Source organism: Nematostella vectensis, chromosome 15, assembly GCF_932526225.1.
Source record: "Nematostella vectensis chromosome 15, jaNemVect1.1, whole genome shotgun sequence".
Classification (NCBI taxonomy): domain Eukaryota; kingdom Metazoa; phylum Cnidaria; class Anthozoa; order Actiniaria; family Edwardsiidae; genus Nematostella; species Nematostella vectensis.
The window spans coordinates 7443248-7470691 of NC_064048.1; the positions used below are offsets into that span (position 1 = coordinate 7443248).

The window sequence follows — 27444 nt, forward strand, 5'->3', positions numbered from 1 at the left end:
GAAGAAAGAGGTAGCCTGGAGATGAGGTCGGGACGGGAGTACGGGACACGGGACACGGCACCGGAAGTATGACGAAATTACGATCGAGGTGCGAGCTTACGACGACTCTCTAATCTTGTACCGTACGACAGAGTGGAATCTCGTTCCCAGAGCCCACGTACCTTTGTGCCAACGAAAAGGTACCACCGTACGTGAAGTTACTCGGGCATTAAGAAATCTATATTTCGATGACGCGAAAGCAGTTTGTTCGATCACTACCGTTAGATGCTACCGTTTTTCCTACTTTAGTCATTTGGTTTTACCAAGAGAACCATAGATTTAACTGGTTATTGCAAACTTCGCGGAAAAATGCTGTTCCTTATACACGGGCATATCACGGCTGCTTTCAGAATCAACTTTCTAAAATTATTGTCCTGCCATGTTATGTCTGTTATCAGCGCATTCAGGCGCGTACACTATAGATTTCGGTGGAGAAAAGGAGGGGTCCGGCAGTGTTTTTGTTTTGTTTTGTTTTGTTTTAGGGTCTAAAAGAGTCTGGGGTTTGCGCGCGGGAAACCTGTGATGTTGAAGATACATTTAGGCCTGGGCCTACTTTCAAAATGGCGACCTGCAAAATCATAGTAAACACGAATCCTGCAATTCACCTTACGCAATTCACAGGGGACAAAAAAGCGAAAAAAAGATTCAAGCGGACTTCCAAATATGGTATGAAATGTCCTAATAAGGAATTGAGCGAGCGAACTAGAAAAACGACAGTTTTCAGAACAAGATTGATTGATATGCAAAGTAGCTAAAGTTTAGCAGAAACATGATAGTCCCCAGCCCATAGCATACTCCTAGAATCTTTTATAAAAATGGCATGAGAACATGCTAGATAAAAGCTTTAGATAACGTAAATATACATCTCATTTATTTTACAAAAAATATCTGTAGCTTTGATTTTTGTTCGATAGTAATCGTCTCTATATTACACCTGTGTTTTCATTCTGCGCCAACTAACATTAGACTTCCGGTCAGCAGTATTCTAGCACTTCTTCTGACCGACAGCCTTCAACGCAACATTCTTCATAATAGTTCGTTGGTCGCGATGGCTCTAGCTTTGAGCGTTTCGTCTTGAATCCGCGAATGAATCTTTGGGCATTTGATTTCGTCTCGATTGGATCTTGTAGGGGAAAAAAAGGAAAGAAATGAATATAAACAGAAATACATAATTATCTAATAGTATATCTGACCAATGTAGCCTGCTAGCCGGCTTCCATTCGGTGTTTTCGGGGTTTTTTTCCGAATATTGGGAACCTTATGGCGTGCGCGATGAATGATATTTCTTCGCGCCCTCGCCCAAGCGCACCTCGGCCTTCGCGCCCGCCACAAGATTCCCAATGATCAAAAACGAAACCTCTCAAAATAACCACGGAAAAGAGCACGCTATGATCAATTTTCTTTATGACTCCCTCATTATCAAACAAATCTGTCATCTTTTGTACAGTATGGTTTTAATGCTGTACAACTACAGTAAGTCAAAACAGGGACCGAAGTCAGCCTTTTGTAACTTTACCGTGTAGTCTAGTTTTGTGTTTATGTTTACTTTTTGCGTGTTCTTTGGCCGTATTAAAGCGCCTTTTTCAAGATTCAAGATTAGTTCGTTTAAAATATCAAATCGTGAATCTTGAATTTTGAAAAAGGCGCTTTAATACGACCAAAGAACACGCAAAAAAAAAAACATAAACACAACACTAGACTACACACGTCTTTCCAACAAGATGTTTTTTTATTTTTCGCTAATTTTGTTTTTCGCCCTTTATTTACCGTAAAATGAATAAGGGACAAATAAAGAGCTTGGGCTACATGTGCCTTTACTCGGACGATTCAACACTGATATTTTGTTTGTTTTCGCTAGAACACGCGCATACGTTATTCAGAACTGTCACGTGCACGCGAAACCGCATCCTCGGGGACCCAGGGCGACACGGATACCGAAAGCGGGAGAAGGCGCCTTCTTTCTTTCGTCTTCGCGAATACTTCCGTTTCCGGTCTCACTGTCGCCCTGGGGTCCCCCCGAGGATCACGAAACCGAGGGCAGGGACGGCAAATGCTAGCCTGCTCAACATGCGCTAGATGCATGAAAAACGGAAAAGCAAAAATCAGTTAGCCGAGTTGGAATAGCCGAGTTTAGTTGCTTGAAAAACGGAGAATCTGAGCTTGCCTTTCCCCATCCCGCCCCAATCTTCCTACTTTTGGCTGAGTGCTACGTCCAATAGAACGGCTTTTCCGACAGCTGGGGCGCTTTTCGACCTGTTTCGCAGGCTAGCCCAAACGCCGCCGTCTTGTTAACAATTGTTTCCCGACCTCGGTTTCACGCGTGTGTCGCCGAGAGTTGTGGGAAGACATGTGGAAGGTGAATACGACTCTCCGCTCATAAGACACCCTTGTCATAATTTCCACAACTTACTTATTGGTTCTTTTGTCTTTCTCACCAGCATCGAGCACGACCTTTCAAGTATAACCGCGAAATCTCGCGCAGTCTTGCAGAAATATTTCTTGGGGAGGTCGGATGTCTTATTTCCTTGCGCGCACACGACCGAGATAACAGTAAATAGGATAATCACCAAGAGAATACGAAATTGTGGTGCCATGATGTTTGAATCTGAAAATAACAGAAGGGTTAATAAGAACTATATAACAGATTGAAGGGTGCTACATGAGGCTATTTCGAGCTAAAATAAGGTTAATTTTTTTCAGAGGAGTTAAGTGTCTGGTTCCTTTGATTGGATAGGTGGCTGTCACTTGTATCTCAAATGTAACTAGTTATGAAGCAATCGAGCACAGATTATATTAATTTTGGCCATTAATTGCCGGATATGAGACCCAATAGTTATTAGTCAGACTAAATCAAACTCGGGGTAATGATTGTGTCGGATCATACCCCCTTCCACTATGGTATGTGTGACAAAAAACAAAAGAATGATAAATGCATGCTTCCTTAAGTCCTTTTCTCTAAACGCTGCCCCACGCCTCCCCTCCCTACCCTCTTTTGTCTTTGCCTATGGCTAAAAAAACACTTAAAAAATGTCGACTGGCCACTCTTTTGTCTTTATTAAAAAAAACACGCAAGGACACGTAAAATAACCAAGACTGTTTCTGTAATTCTGAAATTTTGATTGATAAAAGATTAGTTCTTGAATTAAGCCCCTGAACTGAGCCAGCACCTGCCAGCATTGCTTGCGAATTTCCGCTCGACTGACTATAGGACAAAGGACATGGCAAAATGGGAAATGGACTTTCTGGTTTCTGGGGTATTCCTTGGTGTTACGGCGAGCTTTGTTTTTGGTGCTCAAGGCCTTTGTACTCTATTGTCTCGTTCTAAGGTCTTTGTTTTTGGCTTTTGTTTCATTGTGTTTTTGGTGCTGGTGCTCCGTAACACCAAGAAACTACCTTTCTGCCATTTCCTTTGTCTTGTGGTCAGTCTGGCAGGTGCTAGCGCAGTTTGCACGGGGCTTTAGCCAATGGAAATTGATACTCTTTGTGCCACGGTAATGTGCGGTAGCGTAAAATTGGCCTTCACTAGCGCGTGGGGTATACGACACAGCAAGCAGCAGGCACCCCATTAAGTCAGGGCGCGATGTAGAGTACGCATGCAAACAACATGGGTTTTAAGCCCAGATGTGATTCCTTTGAATTACAGGGTTGGTGTTATAGCCAAATTCGTTGTTGCGCGACCTCCCAGAATCCAAAATTCCTTTCTTCGTTTGGGAACAGCGCGTAGTCAATCAAACCAAACAATCAAAACCAGATAAACCGCCCCCAAAGCTTGTGTCTGACTACGCGCTATTCTTAAAGGGTTTTGGATTCGCCGAGGTAGTGCAACAAGGAATTCGTTGTAACAATGCAATTTGACTTGGCTAATTTTTGATATCGCAATAAAGGCTTCAGTCAACTCTTTCGTAAACGAGCACCCTATTATGAGAAGAAATTTTTCACTTGTAGAAGAATTCGCTGAGATTTCGGCAAGCGGGTACCGCAGAAATTAGTGATTGTTTACTGAAGGGAAAGGTGGGCAATATTTCTTTGTTATTTTCTCTTATTTTTGCTGTTCTTGCCATAGCAAATACACCGTTTGTAACAGGATTAGCGCTCTTCAGTGATTTCACGCATTGCACCTCTGTATGTGACCTACCACTTTGACACCTCACGAGATGGTAACGAAATTATCCTAAAACAACACAAGCAAGCAAAACTTCGTAAAAAAAACCCGAACCTTACAAAAAGTGAAATGGCGACTGACTTCTCGACAAAAAATAAAACGAATTAAAGTTGTCGCTTTATGTACAATAGCTTGTTATAAACAGGACGCTAATTTGAATTGGGGGTCAGACCAGCATTGCCTACGAGCTGGGCACCCCTGTCAAAATAAATAAGAATAAAGTAGCTTTATTGACGCAGTGGAAAATACGCCTCTGAGATAAAAAAAAAACTTACCATATTTAGGCCACTCGATGAACTAACGGCTAATCGCGCTTTACAGGGGAGTAATGACAGCATGCAATAAAGTACGCACGCAAATATTCGGAGACAAATACTCCCGTGCAAAGCAGTACCAGCATGAGTAAAAAAACAGTGTTTCCATTGCCCAGCAAACAAGGAATTCTTTTCTTTTTTCACATCATTTTGCCGGGTAGCGTAGAAAAGAGAAGGAGTGGCGTGAAATTTGTGAGAGCTTTTTCTCTAGATACTAAGCTTAAGGGAAGCCGCCCCGCCTCAACTGTTTTGGGGAACTATGACATACGTACCTTTGAAAAGGCAAATGGCGATTGGCAAATAGCAGTTCTAGGACCGAAAGGAGCTATTGATTTCTATACCATTCTACCCAATGCAGAGCAATATGCAAGTCTCGACTGCCAGCCGTTCGTGTGAGCCCGCAGGGCGTAGGATCGTATGACCGCACCGCCCAACGTCGGTTGTAAATATAACCTACGCAATATGTACGGTTATCTATTATTATTAACGAATATCCATTGAATCCTATCAAAAAATGTTTTCTGGTTGTTATTATTATTATTATTCTTACAAATAGTTCGTACCACATAATCACCTTTCGATCCATTCGCCGTTCGCACTGACAACAAAAATGCATATATGAACGAATGAGGAATCGTGAGTCCTTTGTAGAATGTCTTATCGACCCCTAAGACGATGAAAAAATTCAATTTCAATAACGTTAACAATCAACGTTCAATTATACAAAGATACAACCGTGATTGTTAGCAAGGAAAACTAAATGTCGTAGCAGGCTAGTATTGTTTTACGCGCAAAGTTTACAGTCTTTACAGATAATGTAACAATTTATGAGTATCATCTACCTTGTCGAGAAGTGTATCCTTAGCACCTCACAATAAGTCCATCCCATACATCAAAAAGTAGTTATCAAACAGACAGCAACGGAAAACTTCGGTGTTTTCAGTTTCGCAAGAGATATTTGTGTGCAACGGCTCCCACAGTCGTTCTGAGCGAATTCCCTAAATCACGGGCATAGCCTCCCACGCAAAAGTCTATGGAATCCATATCGCTGTCTGGGGGCGACGACTTTGCGTCAAACCGCTCCTCCATTGCTCTGCGGGAAAACGCTTTGTACAGTTACGAAACTCAGTTTGTTGTTGTGTACGTGAAAAAGTCAAAACTCGTGAAAAAGTCAAAGCTTAGTGCCCGAGGAAGGTAATTTTGAGTCTAAATAAGTTTGAACGGCTCGTCTATATAACGGCATTTTTAAATTGTAAAAAAAGTGTCCAAACTTTAATAATCCTCGTCTTTTTCATAAGTCATGCCTGTTTTTATCGCTTTGTATTCTTTATCCCATTGTACCCCTTTAGATTTTGTAAACCAACTATATCTGAATACGTGTCAATACTATCGTTTAAGATTATATTAAAAAGAGCAACGCCCTTATTTCTACCTATTATTTAAGTTGCACTAGATTTTAGTGGAATGTTTAACAAGGTTAGAATATTTCTAAAGCGTTGAAAATTCTCTTAAAATCCAACACAATTTTGAACGAGAAATAACCCCTTCGGGCTCTTATTCTATTTTGACTGTCAATCCTTTAAAGCTCATTTAACTGAGGAATTCCCCCTTGCAAAGACTATAATGGAAATGTTCCAAATATTTATCAAAACGCGGCGATTTAAAAGCATAATTCCTGTCGCTTCCTTTGTTCCAATTTAAGCTCTTTTTTATATATATTTGCAGTTTCTACTTACTATGATCGCTTTGAAGTAAATATAGGTTGCATTTGGCGTGCGTTGTTAGATTTGTAACTCTAAAAAGGTATTAAAACCATGTGCAAATTGCATTACTTTTCATCACTTAAACTATCTTGATCAGACGCTTTTATGTGCCATTATATCTACTTTTTTGATGTGATTTTTAAACAGGAAGGTAAATGCTCCCAAGAACTCCGACCCCCACTTACTCGATTAGTTAGAACGCTGTTGTTGTTGTTTTAGGTTCCAATATGTATGAGATATGTTCGCCCCTCTGGTGCATTTCATATACACCTATTTCAAAAAAACGTTGTCATTGCAATTGTCGATTGTCAAATGGCAGTTTTACGACCGAAAGGACCCATGGATCCCCAAATATTTGTTCCGGATTCAGAAAAATATATAAAAAAAAACAAACGACTGTCCATTTAATGCAATCAATATATGGTTCTGACATCGCTTGAGTTTATTTATCACCTTTATTTTTACAAATAATTACTACCCATAAACACCTTTCGGTCTTAGAACTGCCATTTCGCGATTGCCATTAGCTGTTCGCCCTGACAGCCTTTATTGAAATAGGTATATGTGTACATATATATATATATAAATTATGAATAATAAATAAAATATAAATAAAACAAAGGACTGTCCATTTAATGTAATCAATATATGGTTCTGACATCGCTTGAGTTTATTTATCACCTTTATTTTTACAAATAATTACTACCCATAAACACCTTTTGGTCTTAGAACTGCCATTTCGCAATTGCCATTCGCTGTTCGCACTGACAACCTTTATTGAAATAGGTATATGTGTACATATATATAAATATTATGAATATATAAAAAACGTCTAAGAAGTTTTGTTATTTCATGCATTCGAATGAAATGTTTCAACAGCATTGCAACAGTTACCTGATTCGCGTTTTTTAAACATTGTAAAAATTATGTATATATATTTTTTGGTATTGACAAAGCTAAGGGCTCGACTTGCAATTTATCAAAATAGGTTTACTGTTTAGTAGAATAATAGTGTAGGCAATTGAGACGCCAGTGAGTGCTGGCGCGTGGGCTCGCCATTTATACCGGAACCTCGCCTTTAACTCTATATGATTCAGCTACACATCTCACATTTTCCAGTAGAGTACACGGACTATCAGTATTTAAACGGTAAATTCGATTTCCCCTAAGCGTTTCGGTGAGTACCGTAAATGTAAGCGACCAGACATGACGGAAAACATGACGTGACGCTTCAAATAAGCCCATTTCACATCGAATAAGGCGGAGAATTTCTCTGAGTACTTAGTAACTTATAGCAAACAAAATATCAAGTGCGACTTTTTTAAAATTGATGCGCCTTTTTGTAAGGTGTCATTGAAATTTGGGTTTTCGTCCCTGAACTGATGATACACAGGGCAATGATGATCAAGGAAAAATTATCTTAAAAAGCCAAAATCTGGTAATGTGCACTTAGGCCTCGCGTTCTTTGTGTTTTGAAAATCAGTCCGTAATACAAGGAACTTATAGCCATTGTAAGAAATTGTGTCTTCTCTCTCTATCTGGAACTGCGCGTTTTCCAGGTTTTTCCGTCATGTCAAACGACCATCATCCAATAAGCGGGACTGTTCTAAGGCGCAAAATATTGAATAAGCGCCCCATTTGAAATGATCAACTCACCCAAAAATGTCTGGATAACCAGACGCAAGGCTCTTAGAAACCACAAGTACAAGTTACTCTTTTTGTATTACATAACAATGAAAGCGGCCTACTGAACTAATGGTTACAGAAGTAAAAAGTTCAACATTGATTGTGCGAAAACATCTGGGCCTGTACTGTACATTATCAAATGTTTTTATTCTCGCAGCTCGAGACACCAATAGCCTGCATGCGGAAGCCGGATAAAGCGCATTTTAGCAAGAAACACGACATCCGTATTTATTGGTCGCCATCTTGAACACGCGAGAGAGTTAGGTCTGACTTGTCCTCTCCCCCCCCCCCCCCCCCTTCGTCACTCGTTTGTCACTCCGACCTATTCAATAGACGGTGGTAGACTAACATTTTCATGACCTTGGACTATAAATAGCAGCATCTTATATAAAAAAAACTCAAATTGAATTATGATGAACTATCATTATAATTTATAAAACATCAATGCTATCCCTTCGCAAAAAAATGCTTTCGGAATATAAAAGAATATAGAAACATTTTAAATTCTCGCACAAAACGTCCAAAACGAATGACTTTTAAAAGGAAAAGTGTCTTTTCGTTAGCTCTTATTCTTAGTGTGCTAAGAATATTCAGACTCAACCATAGTCGCTATCGCATGTTTTTTCATGCTTGCAAACGCGCCATTAGCTTTTTTTGCCTGCGAAAACACTACAAATTGATTGGCAACAGAAATTAATGTATCACGCTGTTGACAATTTCAAACATTTTGCTAGACTCTTGCTTATGGCCTATGGACTGCTGTTCTTTGTGAAGAATCACACACGATCATACCTTTGCGGTTAATTAAACACAATTCTGCAACAACAAAAAAAGAAAGAAAGTGCAGCTTACCGAATCTCTGTGACGAGAGTTCTCATTACATTACCCTTGGAGCATCGGATGTTAATGTTATTTGGTTTCAAAGACCTTTCGAGAAACGGGAAATATTTGATGTATGGCGGCCGATGTTCATTACTACATGCCATTGGAATCTGTGGAATGCAGACGCCTGAGTATCGTGCAAACGGCTGTGTTGGGCCTTAGGTGTGGTCACGTGACTGGCATATACGGCATGCCTTATGCGTCAGCGGTTTAACGTGTGCGCACATGCGTAAGATAAAAAAATCAATTTGTCGAGTATCTTCTAATTTGTTCGCAACGATTGCATCCTCGTGTCAAAGAGGATTAGTACAGCCATCTCCACCAAAAGACTATAATTTGTTCGCTTATACATGCTGCTTTGATAAAAAGTGCATGTCAAATTATAGAAATATAACAAACAAAAAATGTTAATAATAAGTAAACGCTCATGTTAGTGTGTTTTCATAATTATCATAAGTAGTGATAAGGGCCTGATTCGAAGAAGGGCGGTCATTTGAAGATGGCCGCAGCTACCACGGATTCAAACTTTACTATTTTTCTTAAACACCTTTCTTTTTTATCATTTGACGTTGCCTTTCATAGTAATTAGAACTCTTTCCTGTCATGAGCTCTTTATCATATTCCATTGTAGTCTAAGTAACTAGCGATAACATTTATCATGGGGCGTAGCATCCTTTGTGTGATGGTATCAGTTGGCGTAAGCTTCCGTGAACTGATAGCGTGACATTCCCTTCCTTGGCAACAGGTGAAAGTAAATACGAGCTCGTAATTCATTTTAGCATGTAACGGTATAAATTCATATCCCGTATAAAATATACCGTATAAATTCAAATCGTATAAATCATACGATAAATTCAAATCGTATAAATCATACGATAAATTCAAATCGTATAAATCATACGATAAATTCAAATCTCTTGCATTGTCAGTAATATGATCGTCCCTTTTTACTTTGTTTTTTCGCAATTATAGTTATTTCCAATAAAGTGTTTGATTAACTAAAACAGTTAAAAGGATGTATATCTGTTTTTAAAGTGCTTTTAAAAGGTTTTCGGATTATCCTAACCAAGAGAATATGATGTAATACTTTTCAAGGACGACATGATTGTGACATACTATAATACGGGGGATTGTTCTCTTACTAAGAAGGGGGAATTGTTCTCACATTTCGGGGATTCGTTCTCTTACATCATGCTCTGTCGTCCAAGCATATCATAACTACAATCATCAAAAGCATAGTCTAGCTGTTAAAGATTGTTCAAATTGGTAAAGCATGAAACTTTCACAGATAACTAATGGACCAAAGCGGTAATTAAAATGTGTTAAACATCAGGAATAGCATTGGGATTTAAAAGTTTGATTTTGATAAACGATGAATATCAACCACGTGTTAAGATTGAAAAGATTTTTTGTCATATTTGTTTGCCACACAGGAAGTCTAGAAATTATACCACAGGATACGCGGTACTATACAAAACATATTCGACAAATGTTGGATAACGTGATGCCAGTGCCCGGTCTCGCGCGGCCTGATTGCCACAGGGATCTTCCCATGCCGGCCTGAAAGGGGTGCTCGTCGTATTTTTTAGTATTGTTACCCTTTCCACTTGTCCCCCATTTTGTGATTTGTGCTATACAAATGCTATTCATAATAAAAATTATTGATTATTATTCATTTGTGATCCTGGAAACTAAAAACTAGTTAGTAAATGAAGGTCAAAATACCTAAAATTAATCATATCGCGATTTTTAAGCAGTTTATGTAAGTCCCATTTGCAGTATCTAAGTTTTCGGTTGAGGGCGGGTATTCGTACCAAAGCACCTGGGGTGGGTGGGTGGTGGTGGTGGGGGGGAGTGGGTGTTAGGTGGATAGATAATCTGGAAGGGAGGAAAATGTTGAAAATAAATGATGGCGTGGAATGGCAAGACTGGGGATGACAAAAACGAGTATATAGAGTTACAAAATGGAAAGGTGGGATATTTCTTAGAGCTCTTCGAAATGTAAAGCAACCTTACGTGTATTCTAGCACAAGGTTTATCATCAGGAGGTAAGACCAGGTACTAGTCAAATGCGAAGGGGAGAAATAAAACTGGGAGCCGAGGGATGTTAGGGGGTTGAATGGAAAGATGGAGAAGGTCTAGTGAGAAAGGAGTTCGCATTTGAGACGTGTTTCAAAGTGAATGAGTGGCTAGCCAATTCACCTTACCTATGAGCGGCAATAGGTTCTGATGATCAACATTGTGCGATTGTACGCACAACACAACACTAAGACGCACAAGGCATGTATCACCGCTTGATGTAATAACTGCGGCTTAATGTAATACTAACGCTTAATGTAATAACTGCGGCTTAATGTAATACTAACGCTAAATGTAGGAGCTGCCGTTCAATGTAATAAAACAGTCAACGCTTAATGTAATAACACTTTAACGTTTAATGGAATAACCATGAATTTTGGATAGATTTTCAAAGAACAATTTGCAAGACAACCAAACTTAGACCCAACCAAACTAGAAAAAATGGTGATACACGGCATCCATTTTCATCAGCTGAGTTAAACAATAACAGAGACACTTCCAATCATATATGCCACCAAAATTATTTAACTTCAATCATGGATGGTTATTAGTTTTCTGGCAAATGGACAGCTAAATTTTCAGATGTAAAGACAATAACAAATGAGTGATCGGTATTCTTTAAATGGACCGAAAATAAGGCGTAACAATTTTTGATTTTTTTGGCAATTTTTTGTACGTACCTGATACAGTCGACACCGATGTAAATATAAAGACTTTAGCGAGGACTCCTCATTAAAACATTCTTTTTTCTAAATCCCACCTATACACATCAATTTTATAGTACTTGGTCAAAGGCGGGTGTTCCTTCGTTCCTAGCAGATTTTAAACATCTTAGAATCCGGTTTTCTGATAGCGTTAGTCTCTATTCGCGTGGTCGTATTTTCAAGGAACTCCCTTCCTTGATATCCTCAGCTTATCGGGTGTTTATGTCTTTACAATCCGATAAAGACTTGAGGCGTGTTTCTGAGAATCCTGTCAAATTCCAATCTCCTGTTTTATGCGTGGGAAATATCCATTTGCCCATATTCTACAGCTCTTGCATAAGTTATACATCCCTTACCCTCTGACACTTTTCCGTCATGTTTTGTACCTCTGGGGAGAAATAAAAAAGATAAGGATTTCATTAAAGGGGCTATACCTCGGGTTTTTCGTGGGCCACCGTTTAATCAATAATCCATACTATTTGAAGAAATGGATGATAGCCTGATTCCACGTAAATATGTGTGTTTCTCATATCATCACATATTTCACTCTCATTTCACATTTCACTTCCTATTAAAAAACTAGAAGGGCAAATTGCTGGTAAAAAAGCTGTAAAGCTGTAAAAAAGCAGCCTCTGGTTTGTGCCACAAACCGGAACCGGGTTGATGATGCGACATGTCGTTTTTTTGTTTCTAACTCGATCGGTCCATTTCGTCTTGCATACCACATTTGGAAGCCCACTAGATTGTTTTGCTTTTTCAACGCCGTAGAAAGAACCACATGCTTCGAAAATTTCCATTGCAGGAATTACTTTGATGGCTGCAGTTTTGAAATACAGGCCCATGACTAAAAGTATCTGTAGAAAATAAATGACTTCATAAACGCTGTCGAATGTTTATTTTAAAAATAACATAATGGAAACAGTCTACAGTCTTTCATTTTACTCAGAAGCTTGCGCAAGGTTCATCCATTTTGGGATAGCTATGGTAAGGGATCGCTGTGGTATGCTTAGCCAATTAGATGCCAGGCTTTTTGGCGGGCTTTTTCCCGAGCGTCGCGTTCAAAAGTGTTGTTCCGCTCGCCACAAGTTCAAAAGGAGATAAAACCATTGCGACGAGAGGAGTTTCGCTGAAGATTTCACGACAAATACACCCAGTTTCTATCTTATTTGAGCACTTGCAATTTAAGAATCCTAGCTCTATTTCCAGCAATCGCTAGGCCTCTTCGGCCCCAAAGAAACGATCTGGAAATCGAGCTTAGTATGAGGAGCTTCCGGGAAAATTCAAGTCCAGGGAGATTATAGGGGAGCTCCTGCGGTATCCTTAGGAGTCTCAATGTATGAGAACTTGGCTCCGACTTTCTCTCAGATCCTGCCACTTTAGAATAACACTGTCTTTCCAACTTTTGGGAGAATCTTTCTAGGTAGCCTGGTTCCAGAGCCTCGAGCGTCTCTCTATTCAGTGGCAAGCGAGGTGTACTTTCTAGGAGAATAGTCAAGGATTTGGGAGTTCCTAGGATCTAGGAACTGCCAGATAATCAGGGGTGACACATCATCATCTGAAGCGTGGCTCCCACATTCTCCGAATCCTGCCAGTTTAGCAAGCTCTGTGTTTCCCAACTTTTGGGAGAGGAATCTAGGATAATAGCCGAGGATTTGGTTTGGGATATCCTAGGAACCCCCAAATGATCAGAGACGCGCGTTTGGCTCCCATATTTTCCTCGATACTTTAATTTCCCGATATTTAGGAGTATCCAATCCTAGGAAATCCTAGGAGCTCCCAAATCTTGGGAGTTCATTTCGCAAAGGAGACCCAAAACAGGAGCGTAACCGGGGGTGGCCCAGGGGGCCCGCCCCCCCCCCCCCCCCCCCCCCCCTTCTAGCAGCCAAAAATACCGTAAATGTATGAGACTAAAATCTTATCTAAAATAAAGGAAAAAATGCAAAATGCCTTCAAGGGGCCTTTTGGGCCCCCTCCTGTTAAAAATCCTGGCTACGCCGCTGCAATAGTTTTAGAATTCCATAGGCTTTCCGCGCGCTCGCCCCAGGCTCTATTTACAAGTGGAGACAATGATAGCCATTATAACAGTGAACAACCTCCTACGAAATTACTTGGATGACATGTTGACGCTGTCGCTTTCCTTTAGTTCTTAGGCAGCAATATGATAACTTGAATCAAAAAGTTATTTAGAATTAACTGGTTTCTCGATTACACGGGCTTCTTGCATGCCGATCAGTTTAACTTTTAAAGACTGCTGATCATCCACTTTGTTTATCATTGAAAATACAACGGTTTATTCTCAAGGAAACTTCAAAATAACAATGATGAGCCTGCTTTAAAAAATGCTTTGGGCGGGTGTCGCAGTATGATAAGTATCTGACAATCTGACAAACTCATTCGCTTTTTCGTACTTTCATCAATGTCCTACCAAACCTGATTGACAAGGTGGGAAAGGAACCGAGCGAAAATAACACTTTTCGCAATTAGCGCAGCGGGGGTGGTGTAAAAGGTTCTCAACATATTTTCAAAATCCAACTTTTTCTGTATCATTTGATACTTAAAATATATTAAAATATAATTGAGCTGTATTAGTTGTAGGATGGATTGAAATTCGCTGCGCTTTAATCGGATTTAATTTTCACCATTTCCATAGGGTTCCATAGCCTAGCTACCAAATCACGCGTCATTGCAATTCGGTTGGATGAACGGGCTTTTACTGCGCGATTGAGTCCCAAGGAAACTCTTATTCATTAGTGTAATTACAAGGTTCAAGATATGAATCTCAGACAGAGAAATCCGCTTCAATTACACCACGTTTCCTTTAATACTATTAAGTGAAAAACAGGGGTAGTTTATAACCTGATTGCATAGTATCGTAGTAATGTCATTTTGCGCTCGATTTTCATACAAGAGATTAATTTTTCGTAGGTGTTTAAGATAAAGATAGACATTATCAACCATGAAACACCGCGAGGGCATATGTGGTACAGTTGAAAAAAAATAATTTGTACGTAAATTGTAGGCGCGAACCTACTGAGAGAGTGTGCGTAGACATAGTTATGCGCGCGCACCATTCGCACCCCCCCCCCCCCCCTTGTACGCGCCTGAATTGTAGGCTTTTCGAGGCTTTTCACCTTCTTCGTTTTTTGTTGAAAACTATGTTTTCCTGCACTTCAAAACGGTCTGCGACATGTCTCGCCACACTTGGCGTGTCTTTTCCTGAAGGATTTTATTAGTTCCAAGCTTTTATATCTCGAAAAAGGAACTTTCTTTTTTTTTTTTAACTTTATCCTCCCCCCCTCCCCCCCCCCCCCCCCCACACACACTCATTGTTCAAGCAAAAGCGGGTTATTTCGGATAAGAATATTATGCTTTTCTAATGATATTAAAGATTGCACCCCTCTTGCTTTATTTTGTGATATTTCCATTTCACTGCCCTATATAGGAATTAACTCGTAGACTCAATAGTAATTTTTCTACTATGCTTTACACATTCATAAAATTTCACAAAAATACTACGTATAACTCGTAACTTTGCTGTATACAGATTAAAATATCTTCAACAATATCATGTAAAAATCTGCTTTAGCGGCGGTAATAATCAAAACAGGCTTTTGTGAAAAGAAATTTAGCCTATTGTTTTACAATGGTGCTCCTTGCAGAACCTAACCATCAAATGATAGCTTCACCTAACAAATATTCTTTGCATGATTGGTTTGGAAAACTTGAATAGAGGGAAATCTTGAATTTTTGTATAAAATTGTGAGATGTAAAAGAAAAAATAAATGATAGGTGATTCTATAAAGTTGCAAAAATTGTTTCGTTTAGGGTATCTTAATAATGAAAACATTAAAGCGATTTATTCTGACATGAGTGGGAAGGCTGATTTGACCTCTTTAAATTTGATGACTAATGTAATGTTTGGGACACTACTTTTAAAAGCGGCAATTTCACCTGTTTACTCCCGGTCGAGTACGTAACAATCTACGACGATTTTTAACGGAGAACGCGAAGAAAGTTTCAAAATTGTGAAAGCAGTGTGTCGATTGGAAATTTCTTTGAGGATGTGACTGATATTTTAGGGCCTCTTAAATTGCGCGGATTCTAATAGATTCTTTTGTCTCGTCGGTTGAGGTTTCCGTCGGCTCTCCGGTTATGTAAACTTGTGTGATTGCCGCCTTGGTGCAAGTCCACAGCATGGAACATGAAAGCGTTGACACTCAGTAACAGTTGCAGTAGCTTTGAAGGTAATATTCGGGATCACATCCTCGCTCGCTCAAACAGCAATCTTGGTAGAAGTCGGCGTAATCCCTCATTGTCAGGCATTCTCGTTTGGAGAGACGGGAACGAGACAATTTTGGTTTGGCAGCTAGAAGAAACATATTCGGTGAATAAAGATAGAAAAAATTTCAGGCGGAAGGGAATAGAGGGGTAAGCAATTTTATAGTTTAGCATTTTAGTTAGCTGGCTCCATGAGAACAATAATGTAGGAACAAAACCACCGAACATCCTCTATCTGCTCGTGTGCGTCGGACATTGTTGTCTGTGTAAAGAGTTAGATAACTAATTGAAATTTAAAAGAAAAAGTAGACAAAAACGTTGATCTGGTATTTAGAACAATATTTCGGCAGGCGAGTACCTACCACACACAGACTTTCTCAGAGAAAACAAATGCGTTGTTGTCGACTTTTTCTTTTTAATTTCTTGTGTAAACAATAATCAAATGAGCGAGGCTTCTTAGCAGCTGTTTTTGCAGGGGGAGGGGGGGGGCGCTAGCCACTGCAGGTGAATTATTTGAGTACGTATGCTGTTACGCCAACATTGGCCTTGTATTGTTAATTTTGTAATGTAAGAGAAAGCCCTGTAGTTTATTTTCGATAATATTTTTCAACACTGTTTTTGAAATGGAAAAAGACGGAAATAACACTTTTCAACAACTAAAAATGAGTAAACCAATAAATATAAACGACTCCTCCTACACTTTAACTCTCTGCTGCTTTTTGCTTTACAGACATAACATTTTTCTGATTACAAAAATAACGTCTTCTTGTTGTTTTATTATAAGGTCGTCTCCAAGCCATGGTATCTTCCGGTACACCATCATTTTTAAGTAAATTTCTATACTATATGTTTTTCAATTTGTAGTTTTATATGAAAATGTGAAAGTGTCACGTCCGTTATATGGCAGCGTGGGCTGCTACGGCTCTGCTTTTTTTAGTTCTTTTATTCAACAAAGTTGGACTGAAACACGAAGTTTAACTGTTGGTACATGTTTAGTGGTATTCACTTAACAGTGTTTTGGTGGGGTTTTACGACTAGCGACAAAACATGGAAAAAGCCAGTAACCATCGACAAGAATAATATATTTTAGACTACAAATTTTTTGTTTGCCGCCGTATTATGTACATAAATCCAGCCACAGGCTAGCAAAAAAAAAATACGAAATCTCAGTGTCGCAGCAGGTCTCGAAATATTGAAGGGGCACAATACAGAAACATTAAGAAAATATTGGAGGCACAACCACGCCCCTACTGGTCATTTCCTTGTAATTTTTGAACATTTTTGGGGGCACGTGCCCTCGGTGCCTCACCCCCTGCCACGCCCCTAAATTAACTAAATACAATGAGTCTTCCAATATAGGCCGTGTACTCACATTTGGCCGCCTCGTCACCCCATAACTTATGCATTTGTTGTCTGCAATTGAACCTGAAAAACATCTCAATCTTGTCCACAGTGTTCATTTCACAGTAGTAGCTGCGGAGGTCTCCGCATTCACAAGCAATCACAAGCATTGTTGTCATAGCAACAACCAGTACGATCCTAACCTGCGTATTCCTAGAATAAAAAGAAAGCTTATTAAATCGAGTTGTGGTGAGAAAACAAAAGAGTAAAACTCGCTTGACTAAAACAATGCGTTTTTCAAACCTTGAATAGGAAATGAATGTTTTTTTTTCTGGCACAGCAATTCTAGAAAGCTAGCTGTATCTTTCGTTTCTTCTCTCTCTCTATCTCTCTCTCTCTCTCTCTCTCTCTCTCTTTCTCTCCTTCTCTTTATTTTATTTTTATTTCTCTCTTTCCTTTTTTCTTTCTTTCTATCTTTCAGTATGATTTTCCTTTCAGCAGGAGAACGAAACCATAGCATTCTAATGATCAAATAGTAGACCGATAATTACTTAACCACAGTGAATCAAATCTCCCGCAGTTGACATGTTCATGACCAGACCTGTTGCGTTTTAAACCAGTGCGGTTTCACCGCGAGTTTAATAGAGAGCTTAAGCAAGTCAACACGAACGGCATCAAAAACGGCGCGCGCGCTCACGAATTGCTGAAAAACGGCGTTGACGTCCGTGAGAGGAAATCTAGAACGGCATTTTCCCTATTTTTACGTTCTACGCGCGCGGTCCCGGACGTCAACGCCGTTTTTGATGCCGTTCGTGTTGACTTGCTTAAGCTCTCTAATATCTTAGCAAGCCTCATCGCTGATTGATTATTTGTGATCAGTTATCAGTTTCACCAATCAGACGCATTTTATTAAAATATCTAAATGACTAAGACAAAACCATCTATTTATAACCTATGCTTTATCAAACCTGTTACACAAATTACAAAGCAACAGCTTTTTTCAAAGTTCAGCACATAAATAGCCTCTTCGCCAAAGTACATTTCAGATGCTCTTTTTTAATTCCTAAATACTTAATATTATCTACATGCTATAATATAACATTTTGGTATTATCTACATGATACTGTTATTAGAATAGTTAGGAAATCGAGCTGGGTCCATCTGAAAACAACTTCACGTACGTTATTTTTTTGCCCATGGTTTTGAAGTTTTCCTTTGGCCATTCAAAGCTGAATCTCTATTATTTCTTCAAAAAGAGTCTGCCCTGAAGAAGTCTTATTAAAGACGAAAATTTGGCAGAGTCGATTTCCAGTTTTTGGTGTATTCTATTATTTCTTCAATATTTTAAACGGATAATCAAAAGATAAGGGAAAAATATGTGGTGTTTTTCAGGGTAGCTTCCGTTTTTTTCTCTTTGGGTTATTAAGTAAACCGTGGACCACATGAAACTCGTGACACGAATACAAAAGCCTTTCCCTTTATGTTTTCCGTTGTTTACACTCTCTTTTTTTTATAAGGACCTTTTTTTATCAGAATGTCCAGCCTGAGATTTCACCAAATCTTAAGAACATGCTAAGAACATACCGAGGCCCAGATAGCAGAAAAATATTTTTCTTTTTTTAGTCCTGATGCGTTCTGAAATGCAGAATCAAATTGTTCTCATAGTATTATTATTGCTATTGATCATTAGTGTAATTCTCTTCCTAATAATTTATTGGGTATTATATTCTTATATACACTAAAATTTAAGAACATCGTTAAGAACATATTCAGCCTTAAAATGTCTAAAAAATAAGAACGGCCTAGTCTAAACTGAAAATTAGACGTTCTTATAAAAAGTGTATTTTTTGTCAAAACATTCATAGCATCATATCAATACCTTTTGTTAATATTAATGAAAAAAAATACTCAATTTAAAACGGCAAATATTATGTTGTCCCTTAAAATTTATTTATTTTATTGTTATTTGATTTTCTTAAATAGAATAAAAGTGTTCAATTCTTTCATAAATGTATCCGAGTAAATGTTATTACTGCAATTATCATTTTTATCGAAAGGACTGCCTCCTCGCCCTGGTTGTATTTGGACGAATTCTAGAAACAAAAATCGCCATCTTTCTTCCGTTCAAACACACTACACCACACTTAAAGTAAAGAATGTTCTAGAAATGAAGTTGTGATATATCAAAAATGCTTACAAAGCTATCATCAAGTTACGCCTTTGCATGCCACGTCTCCCGCACACAATCACAATCAATACCATCTTATTAAATGATTCCCATACTATATTTTTCATTGTTCTGGTTATTATTTCGAGTTTTTCAATTAGTTATTTTTTTTAGCCTTAGCTAAAAAGTTTCCACCTCCGGGCTTATGATAAAACCCATTTTTAACGATTAACTACTGTAATGGAAAATGAATCCTATAATTCAGGGATGTTTTAAAGATACAAGGTAAAACCTCTAAACCCAACGTAGAAATAATTCTACTTTTGACGAACAACAAGTAACAGTAGGCAGTCTTGGGATAAATGACCGTGACGGTTGCGCGATGGTTATTTCTTTTCGTGGCTAAAAAGTCCAATTTGCGAACCACATATTCAAGACCGCAGACACGACAAGACTGCGTCAATAAATGATTTCCGTTATCTAAAGCACAATCTCAATTGTCTAAACCCTAGCAATAAACATTTTAGACGGTTTTCTAAGTGGATTTTCTTTAAAGTATTTGCACTGTCGTAAATTCTAATTTCAAAAAGTGACCGTTTATTATAATCCGTCTTAAGACCCATAAACAAAGAAATTTAAAACCGCGAACTTTTTATTAAAGTTTAAAAAAAAAAAACTTAAGAATTTTTAGCTGACAACAAAATGTACGTTGTTGTACGTTGTCTGCACAAATAAATATCAGTTTTAAGTTAGATAAATAAGTATTAACTTATAAAAATGATTCCGGCGAAACAATATTATAAAGACGCGTGTAGTGTGGTTCTTTGGAAAAGTTTTAAAAAGAAAATCGATTAGGATATATGTACACATGTAAAATGTACCCTTAGTTTTTTGTCTATAAGGACAATTTACTCTAGTACTCACATTATAGTTGAATACTTGTCGATGAATATCTCTGTCCCGACTTTACTCGATTTGATGAAACTAATACTGATGCATCGACCACAAAAGGTCGTCCCTTTTATCTCACGCGTCTTTCACAAATAACACTACGTAATTAATTATACAATACTTTGTTCCGAAGTAGTCTGCATATCATTTAGATAAACACTTTACTGTCCTGCCAACAATGAATGCTTACAGTGCGGTAACGGCTAATTAGACGGCGTGCACTTTATCTTAAAAGAAATAACTCACAGAAAACAACCAAATAAACACGCTGTATTTTGACAGAAAACTATTTAGGGCTTTATTTGAGTTCCATTCACAATGATTTCATGGCATCCTGTTTTGGGAATACCGGGAAATGGATTTTAAAAGTAAACGAAACAGGATTACGCAGTGGCTCTTTTTTGTGGTTTATTATTTAAACGGAAGTTAAACTTACAGCACATGGCTGATAAGACTGTAGTTAACATATTTATCGAGATGATCATTTTTAGAGCATCGTTACTTTCTACCGTTTCTCTTAAACGTGGGAAATGACGGGTTGCCAGCCTTTTAATTCACGCTCGACATGACTTAAAAATTTTTGAAAATAGGAAGAAAGCTCCCTTAGAATTGTCATAACGTTCGCAGGGTGCATGCACAGGTGATAATCAGCTCAATATCGACAGCCATGTCTTTCTAAACAACAAAGCCGTAGACAAAGTCTCTTGGAAGAAATTGACACCGACGTCTCTCTTTGTTTTCTTTCTCTTATTTATTGTATTTATTTGACATATCTTACCCTTTTCTGATTTTCTTGTATTGTCTTTCGATCTTTCTATCATTTTCTTGCTCCCTTTTTATTTCTCATCGGTTTTCACTTAGAGAAGTCGGGAGATGGTTGTGAAAACGAACAAAGGGAAATTAAAAAAAAAAGCGCGCCGCATCATCTCCATGATTCGCGCGCTATACAAGAAAACACAATTATTATTGGTTCCATATTATTATCATTATTATGTTCTCTTTCACATCTTTTCCATAATATATCTTCTTTTTTGCCTTTCTTTAACCCCTTTACACGGTCTACCCCCTTTATCTTCGTTAAATTTCTTTGTGTGATTCTCACGACTTCTTTCCCTACTCTTTTATTGAGCCAATTTATATTTGACGGTATTGTGGCCTTTTATTATTTCCCTCTTTTGTTCTTTCACTTTCCTTCGTTATTTTTTTTTACTAATATTTTCTTTTTTCCCTCTCTCTTCCTCTTCCTTTCCCATGACCAACTTGTAAGTTGTTAAGCGGTATATATTCTGCATTTTTATTAAGACTATCGTCTATACATCTCAGAGACTTTTTAAGCTCTTTTATTAAGGCTAGTGCAAAATAGCATCAATATCAGATAAAACAAATGTTTATGCTTACTCATTAAAAATTGTTTTAGTGGTATATATTTTTTACCTCATTGTTGTCCCAGTTTGCTTAAAAATATAAACGCCCGCAATTAATTTAAATTCATGATCATAAAAGTATGTAACCGGATACAAATTTAATGAAGGCCATGAAACCATATCTTCATTTTTCATTACGTCTCATCGAATGTTATCGAAAACCTCCCTCACAACCCCCAGATTATGTTTGCAAGTTCTTAAAACAAAACATCTCAAAACAGTCAACGCCGAGCCTTTATTATTCTAAGATATGCAATAAACAATTCTTTTTTTTGCAAATGTGATGATAATAAAGGATGAATAGATGAGTGGGATATTTCAAAGAAAATTTATAAAGACGGCGAAGATTGATGTTATCGATCGTGCTATCTTTTTAAATGCCATTTTTGTGTGCAATAAGCGTGTCTTAGCCCACTCTCTTAACTCACAACTATAGTTTAGTTATAGGATAGACAGCTGTTTCACTTTACATTGTTTTTTTAGATATATTGGCATAATTTTGTAGTATTGAAAATACATTTCGCGCACCATTCTTGCACGCACGCACACTCAGGGAGTTGATTTGTAATATACAAGACAGGAAGTTGAAAATATGATGCACTGCATGTTGAGTAGATGGTCACAGTTCCAAGACATAGAAAATGTTGTCTGACGAGGGGTCCCTGGGGTTCCGTGTTGTCTTTAGCCCAACTCTGATTGGTTGAGCATTATTATTTTGGCGGGAAATGAACGCGCGACCACGGCATAACTTACGATAACACCCTCACACTCACGGCATAGACACGGTCACGGCATAAGACATTCACGGTCGAGGCATGGACACATTCACGGTCACGGCATGGACACATTCACACTCACGGCATAGACACATTCACGGTCAGAAAAGGAAAGGAAAGAAAGGAGGAAAGGAATCTGGGCCGACTTTATCCAGAATTGCAGCCATAGGCTGAATTACTCTGGATTTACATTACACGGGGTCTTATTCGGACTGCTATATAAGGCGCAATGTGCTGCCACGCAGTTTACATGGATGAGAGAGTTTTGGTATGTTAATGCCCCTTTTGGTTATGCGGCCAAGTACAGACACTGAAGATGGACTCTGCCTTCTTCAGTGGTTCTTTAACGTCCCACAATAACAGGTTGGTTAGCTAGGTTTTTGCGAGACGGGACCGCCATTTGACGTAGTCATCCGAGCCACAAGGAATACACAGTCCCCAATGTAGAGCCAGGTTTTTACGCCTCTGAAAAAATCCCAAGTTGACCTGACCCGGGTTCGTACCCTCTTGCCTGAGAAGCGAAGCCCGTTCTGAGCTATCGCGCCACTCTCCAAATGTAGTAAAAATTGAGGTGCTCCATAATTTCTTCTTTGGCACAAGCAACCGGTCACGGCATAGTACATTCACGGTCACGGCATAACACATACACGGTCACGGCATAACACATACACGGTCACGGCATAACACATACACGGTCACGGCATAACACATACACGGTCACGGCATAACACATTCACGGTCACGGCATAACACATACACGGTCACGGCATGGACACATTCACGGTCACGGCATAACACATTCACGGTCACGGCATAACACATACACGGTCATGGCATAATCCATTTACGGTCACGGCATGGACACATTCACGGTCACGGCATACATATTCACGGTCACGGCATAACACATTCACGGTCACGGCATGGACACATTCACGGTCACGACATAACACATCCACGGTCACGGCATAACACATCCACAGTCACGGCATAACACAACTACGGTCACGATAACACACAGATTCTTAGTTGCTCTCGTAAATAAAGATGTATTTTTTCTTCGTATAGTAAAGTGCTCTAAAAAAAATTCTAATTTCTTAAACAAAGCAAGGTTTATGTCAAATAGTATAAATTAGAAACTTTATTCATACCAGCTGGCTAAACATGACATAAATGTGGAATTACGAAATATTTCTTTTGGCGCTCAGTAGATTTGGATAGGTGGAAATTGAAAATTAAGGGAGAAGTTATGACGTCACTGTTCATACTGCTTGATACTAAACAGTGGTTTGAAAAATCTGACTCCATTGAAAAACCTGACTCCATTAAAAGCAATAATAGCGTAAAAAATGTTTTTGAGCCAAAGAAATGCACCTGATTCAGCGTAAATGAAATGCCGTAGAGAGTAGATATGATTTGTATTTTTTTTCTCCAGTACCAAAACAAGCTCTGAAAAAGCGAAAAGAAAAGCGTAAAGCAGCAATATAATAAATAGTTTAATTATGATTTTCTATATGAATATATATACACTATGCATGGACTATGTTTTTAAATGTGCGATATTATCATTCTTTTTCCCTTTGATGTGTTTTTGCGAAAATAGAAACTATTCGCCCACGCAGCGTTTCCCAGCATACCCCGCGGACAGGCTGGTCAACATAAGAGCAGCAGTTGAATATGACTCACTGACTTTTAGTTTGGCCTCGAGATTGCACCTTCGGAGACTCAAAACAAAAAAGAATTGAGGTGAATAAGAATAACAATGGTTAGCTAAGGGGCTGGACCATATTTGCAAATGGCTGCCAAGCCGGGAAATTTTCGAGAAAATACACTTGGCGTTGAGCATGTTGGTGGAAGTGAAGATGGTGGAAATGCTTCCAAGCTGACCAGAGGAACCGCTAAATCTAGATCATATAAGTAAGTGTTTTGTTCTGCATTCTCTGATGTTCGATATGTTTTCCTTGAATTAAGTATACTGCAGAGTGCGTAGGAACTTGTGAATTTTTTAACTTGTATGTATAAGTCTCCTAGGGATAAAGTTTGCTTGGTTAGTTTGTAACTTCACAGCTTTCGCAGTTGTTGGTCGATTTCGGAGAAAGTTTTAGCATACCAAAATGGCTCTCGAACAGATGATCGATTCGCAAAAAAAGGAATTTCATTTAAAATCCAAAAGATAGACGATTAAAATCATTGAAGCCAACACAACAGGAGCACAGCCTTAGCTATCTAACTAACTGACTCGTACTTTATTATATTTTCATTTTTAATTCCTTGCAAATTATTATTTATATTTTAATCTATCTTAGCTCTCTATGTTTAGAGAAGCAAAGAAAACTTCCATGCCGAATGTGTATCCAGTGTTTTTAATCATTTTTACCGATCAGAATACTACTTTCGCTTTAAGGCGAAAAGGAAGTGAAATGGTTCGATTGAAAACTGTTTGTATCGATTCAACGAAAGATTGTAGAGCGATGATCAGCAAATACTAAAAGACCCTCGGGTCAACTAATTTTAGCCGATTGCTTTAACCTTTAGATAAATAATTCCATAATATACAGAATATAAAAATGAATAGGGGACACGAATTATTTTATGTAAGTGGAGGTTTGAAATGGTATTGCAAGGAAGCCAATGAAAGGAGAATTTTCAAGAGCCTTTAGTTGATTTATTGTTTTTCATGTTGGAGATTGGTATCATCGTCATTGTTATTTCAGCTCTTCTCGTGAAATTGTGATGTCATCATTATCACTAAAATATTGTCATCGTCATCATGGGCCAATGGCTACATAGATGCTACAACTAGCATTGTTACTTATTACCTTTGCATAACAATTCACGTATTTGAAAACGTCTAAAATAGTGAAATAGTGGCTTAAATAATAAATGCCATTTGACTTAAATAATAAATGCCATTCATTTCTTTTTGGATGCTTTGTTGAATTCACAGTCGAGTTTATATTAACTTATATAGTTCATTTATTTGTTTCTTTGCACATTTAAAAATATTTTTTCATTGAAAATATTAACATAACCACTGAGGTATGTGCTTTAGAAAGTGCCAAGTACCTTTCTGTGCTTTGTCATAGCCATTGCCGTAGATCTCTAAAAAAAGCATTTTGCATGTAAAATATATTTATTGTATTATACTGTCAGACATTCATGTTAATCTCCATTTATTGCAAGACACTGTCACAAACCGTTAAGTACTTAAGCTTAATTTTTCCACTTAAGCCATCTTAATACCTCCCAGAGGGTGACTTCTGGATTGAAAATTTTTAGCTTTTAGTGATATTTGCTTATTTGACAAGTGTCATTCTGTTAGGAAGTGATTATTATCTAGTTAGACCTGGTAACCATTTTTTTGTGATATTTCATAACTGTGGACTAAACATTCAGCTCAATATCCCGACTTAATGTTTAAATTGATCAGGAATCACTCTTATATGTACTATATACAGTGAATCCCTGATAACTCGGGTTTGCTGATTCCAACCAACCTGAAGGATATTTGAACTCCCTGAACTTGTTTTTGGTTTCCCTTGAGTGCTTGAGTTTGAGAGGGTTCCACTGTATTTTTTTTAATTACTCCGATATCACAAGTGTCCATTTATAGCTAATGTCTATTTAAGGATGGATTAATCTATCTTGTTGCTAAGAATTGTAGTTTACCAGCCATTATGTTTTTAACTTCACATATCTGGTCTATACAAAAATAACAAAAAGACACATATCCTTAGTGCAGTCACATAGTTTGATTGATATATAGATTGTATTTTTTTAACAGAAATTAAAAAGTCGCTCTAGAATAATTCATATCAGTATCATCATTGGTTGCCTGTTTCGTCTGTGTCAAATTCACACTAATCTGCATAGCTTGCTGGTGAAATTGAAGCCACCCAAAATGGTATTTATTCAGTAGCATTAAGACATTTGGCGAACAAACTGTCATGAGTCAAAAAAGAGCATAGTTACAAGTATTTGGTGAAAAGGTTGAGATATTAGTAGAACACAATCTAGAAAAAATACTGAAATAGCACAATTTTTATTGCTCAATTTGCAAAAAATTAAACGTACTTTGTGATTAAGCTTTTCACACATTTCTAGAATTGAAGTACTGTTATATTAGGGATGAATGGTTATGCAGATAAATAGAAGGTATATTCACCAGACATGTAGACAGGTGGACGTCTGATGCATAATAATTGTTTTGCAGATTTTAATCAAAGGCTAAAGAATCCATTAAAATTACTTAGTGTGCTTATAAAATTTCTCTTTTACTCATATATTTCTCATATATTTTCAGATGCGAATAATTTGAGCATAATATTATCTCTCGATTTAAGACAACACCTCATCCATATGTAGATCTTGTATTCATTAATAAGGATAATAATTTTTAAGCTTTATTATTTTGTTGAATTTTTGTTGAGCCCCCATTTATAAACTGTTATACTTAACTACCTCTGTTGTTGACAGGAGTTTCAATCTTCATTTACATGGTAATGGCTTGGGGTGAAATAAATCAAGGTTGAAATGGACATGGTTTATTTCTCTAATGTTTTGGACATTAGCTATTTGCCTTTTTTTTACAATAAAAGAAACACTCAAAACTAAACATTAGCTATTTGCCTTTTTTTTACAATAAAAGAAACACTCAAAACTACTCTGTTTTCCCAGTGTTGTAAAAAATTCCAACCATTTCAATCTTGATTTGATTTTTTTACCTTACTCCAACACCCCATTTTATTTTCTACAGCTTGTCTCTAGGGACAAATTGTATCACCTATTGATATTTTCCTTATATAAATTTCGTCTGTTTTCATAAAATATACCAAATGAATTCTTCAACTAGTCTTGAACACGTAGGATACCTCAACT

General features: G+C 37.9%; 2 protein-coding genes and 3 long non-coding RNA genes across 10 annotated transcripts in view; 3 read left to right on the top strand and 2 right to left on the bottom strand.

Annotated features, from left to right (window-relative positions):
- Positions 1-19: 19 nt before the first annotated feature.
- Positions 20-3126, top strand: LOC116616817. 2 transcript variants are annotated; one of them, XR_004295472.2, is made up of 3 exons: positions 20-179; positions 522-705; positions 2478-3126. It is a non-coding gene; the product is annotated as an uncharacterized LOC116616817 (long non-coding RNA). The 2 variants fall into 2 exon arrangements; XR_004295471.2 differs by lacking the exon at positions 20-179 and having other exon boundaries at positions 186-705.
- On the bottom strand, positions 894-5872 carry LOC116616816. Of its 4 annotated transcripts, none has more exons than XR_007306724.1 (4): positions 5358-5872; positions 5066-5182; positions 2450-2644; positions 894-1162 (listed from the first exon to the last, which is right to left on the bottom strand). It is a non-coding gene; the product is annotated as an uncharacterized LOC116616816 (long non-coding RNA). The 4 variants fall into 4 exon arrangements; XR_007306725.1 differs by having other exon boundaries at positions 5079-5182; positions 5358-5870; XR_004295466.2 differs by having other exon boundaries at positions 5090-5182; positions 5358-5861.
- Positions 5873-15011: 9139 nt separating this feature from the next.
- LOC116616829 lies at positions 15012-20475 on the bottom strand. The gene is made up of 3 exons (XM_048723044.1): positions 20340-20475; positions 17280-17461; positions 15012-15995 (listed from the first exon to the last, which is right to left on the bottom strand). Coding segments are annotated over exons 1-3 (333 nt in total). The 5' UTR covers positions 20342-20475; the 3' UTR covers positions 15012-15846.
- Positions 15929-17115, top strand: LOC116616830. Its single transcript, XR_004295484.2, has 2 exons — positions 15929-16057; positions 16692-17115. It is a non-coding gene; the product is annotated as an uncharacterized LOC116616830 (long non-coding RNA).
- Positions 20476-24192: 3717 nt separating the features above from the next.
- Positions 24193-27444, top strand: part of LOC5509861 (diacylglycerol kinase zeta) — a 30940-nt gene continuing 27688 nt past the window's right edge. For both annotated transcript variants that reach the window (XR_007306782.1, XM_032378878.2), the window contains exon 1: positions 24193-24483. Coding sequence is in view for 1 of the 2 variants with exons in the window: in XM_032378878.2 (XP_032234769.2) it covers positions 24362-24483 (122 nt within the window). In the remaining variant the exon portion in view is untranslated. The remainder of the gene's footprint in view (positions 24484-27444) is intronic.

Bases quoted from the DNA above. Each gene is read 5' to 3' on its own strand.
- LOC116616829 (XM_048723044.1), bottom strand. The intron at 15,996-17,279 runs GTGAGTACACGG...TGTTTCTTCTAG, and splicing joins GGGTGACGAGGCGGCCAAAT to CTGCCAAACCAAAATTGTCT.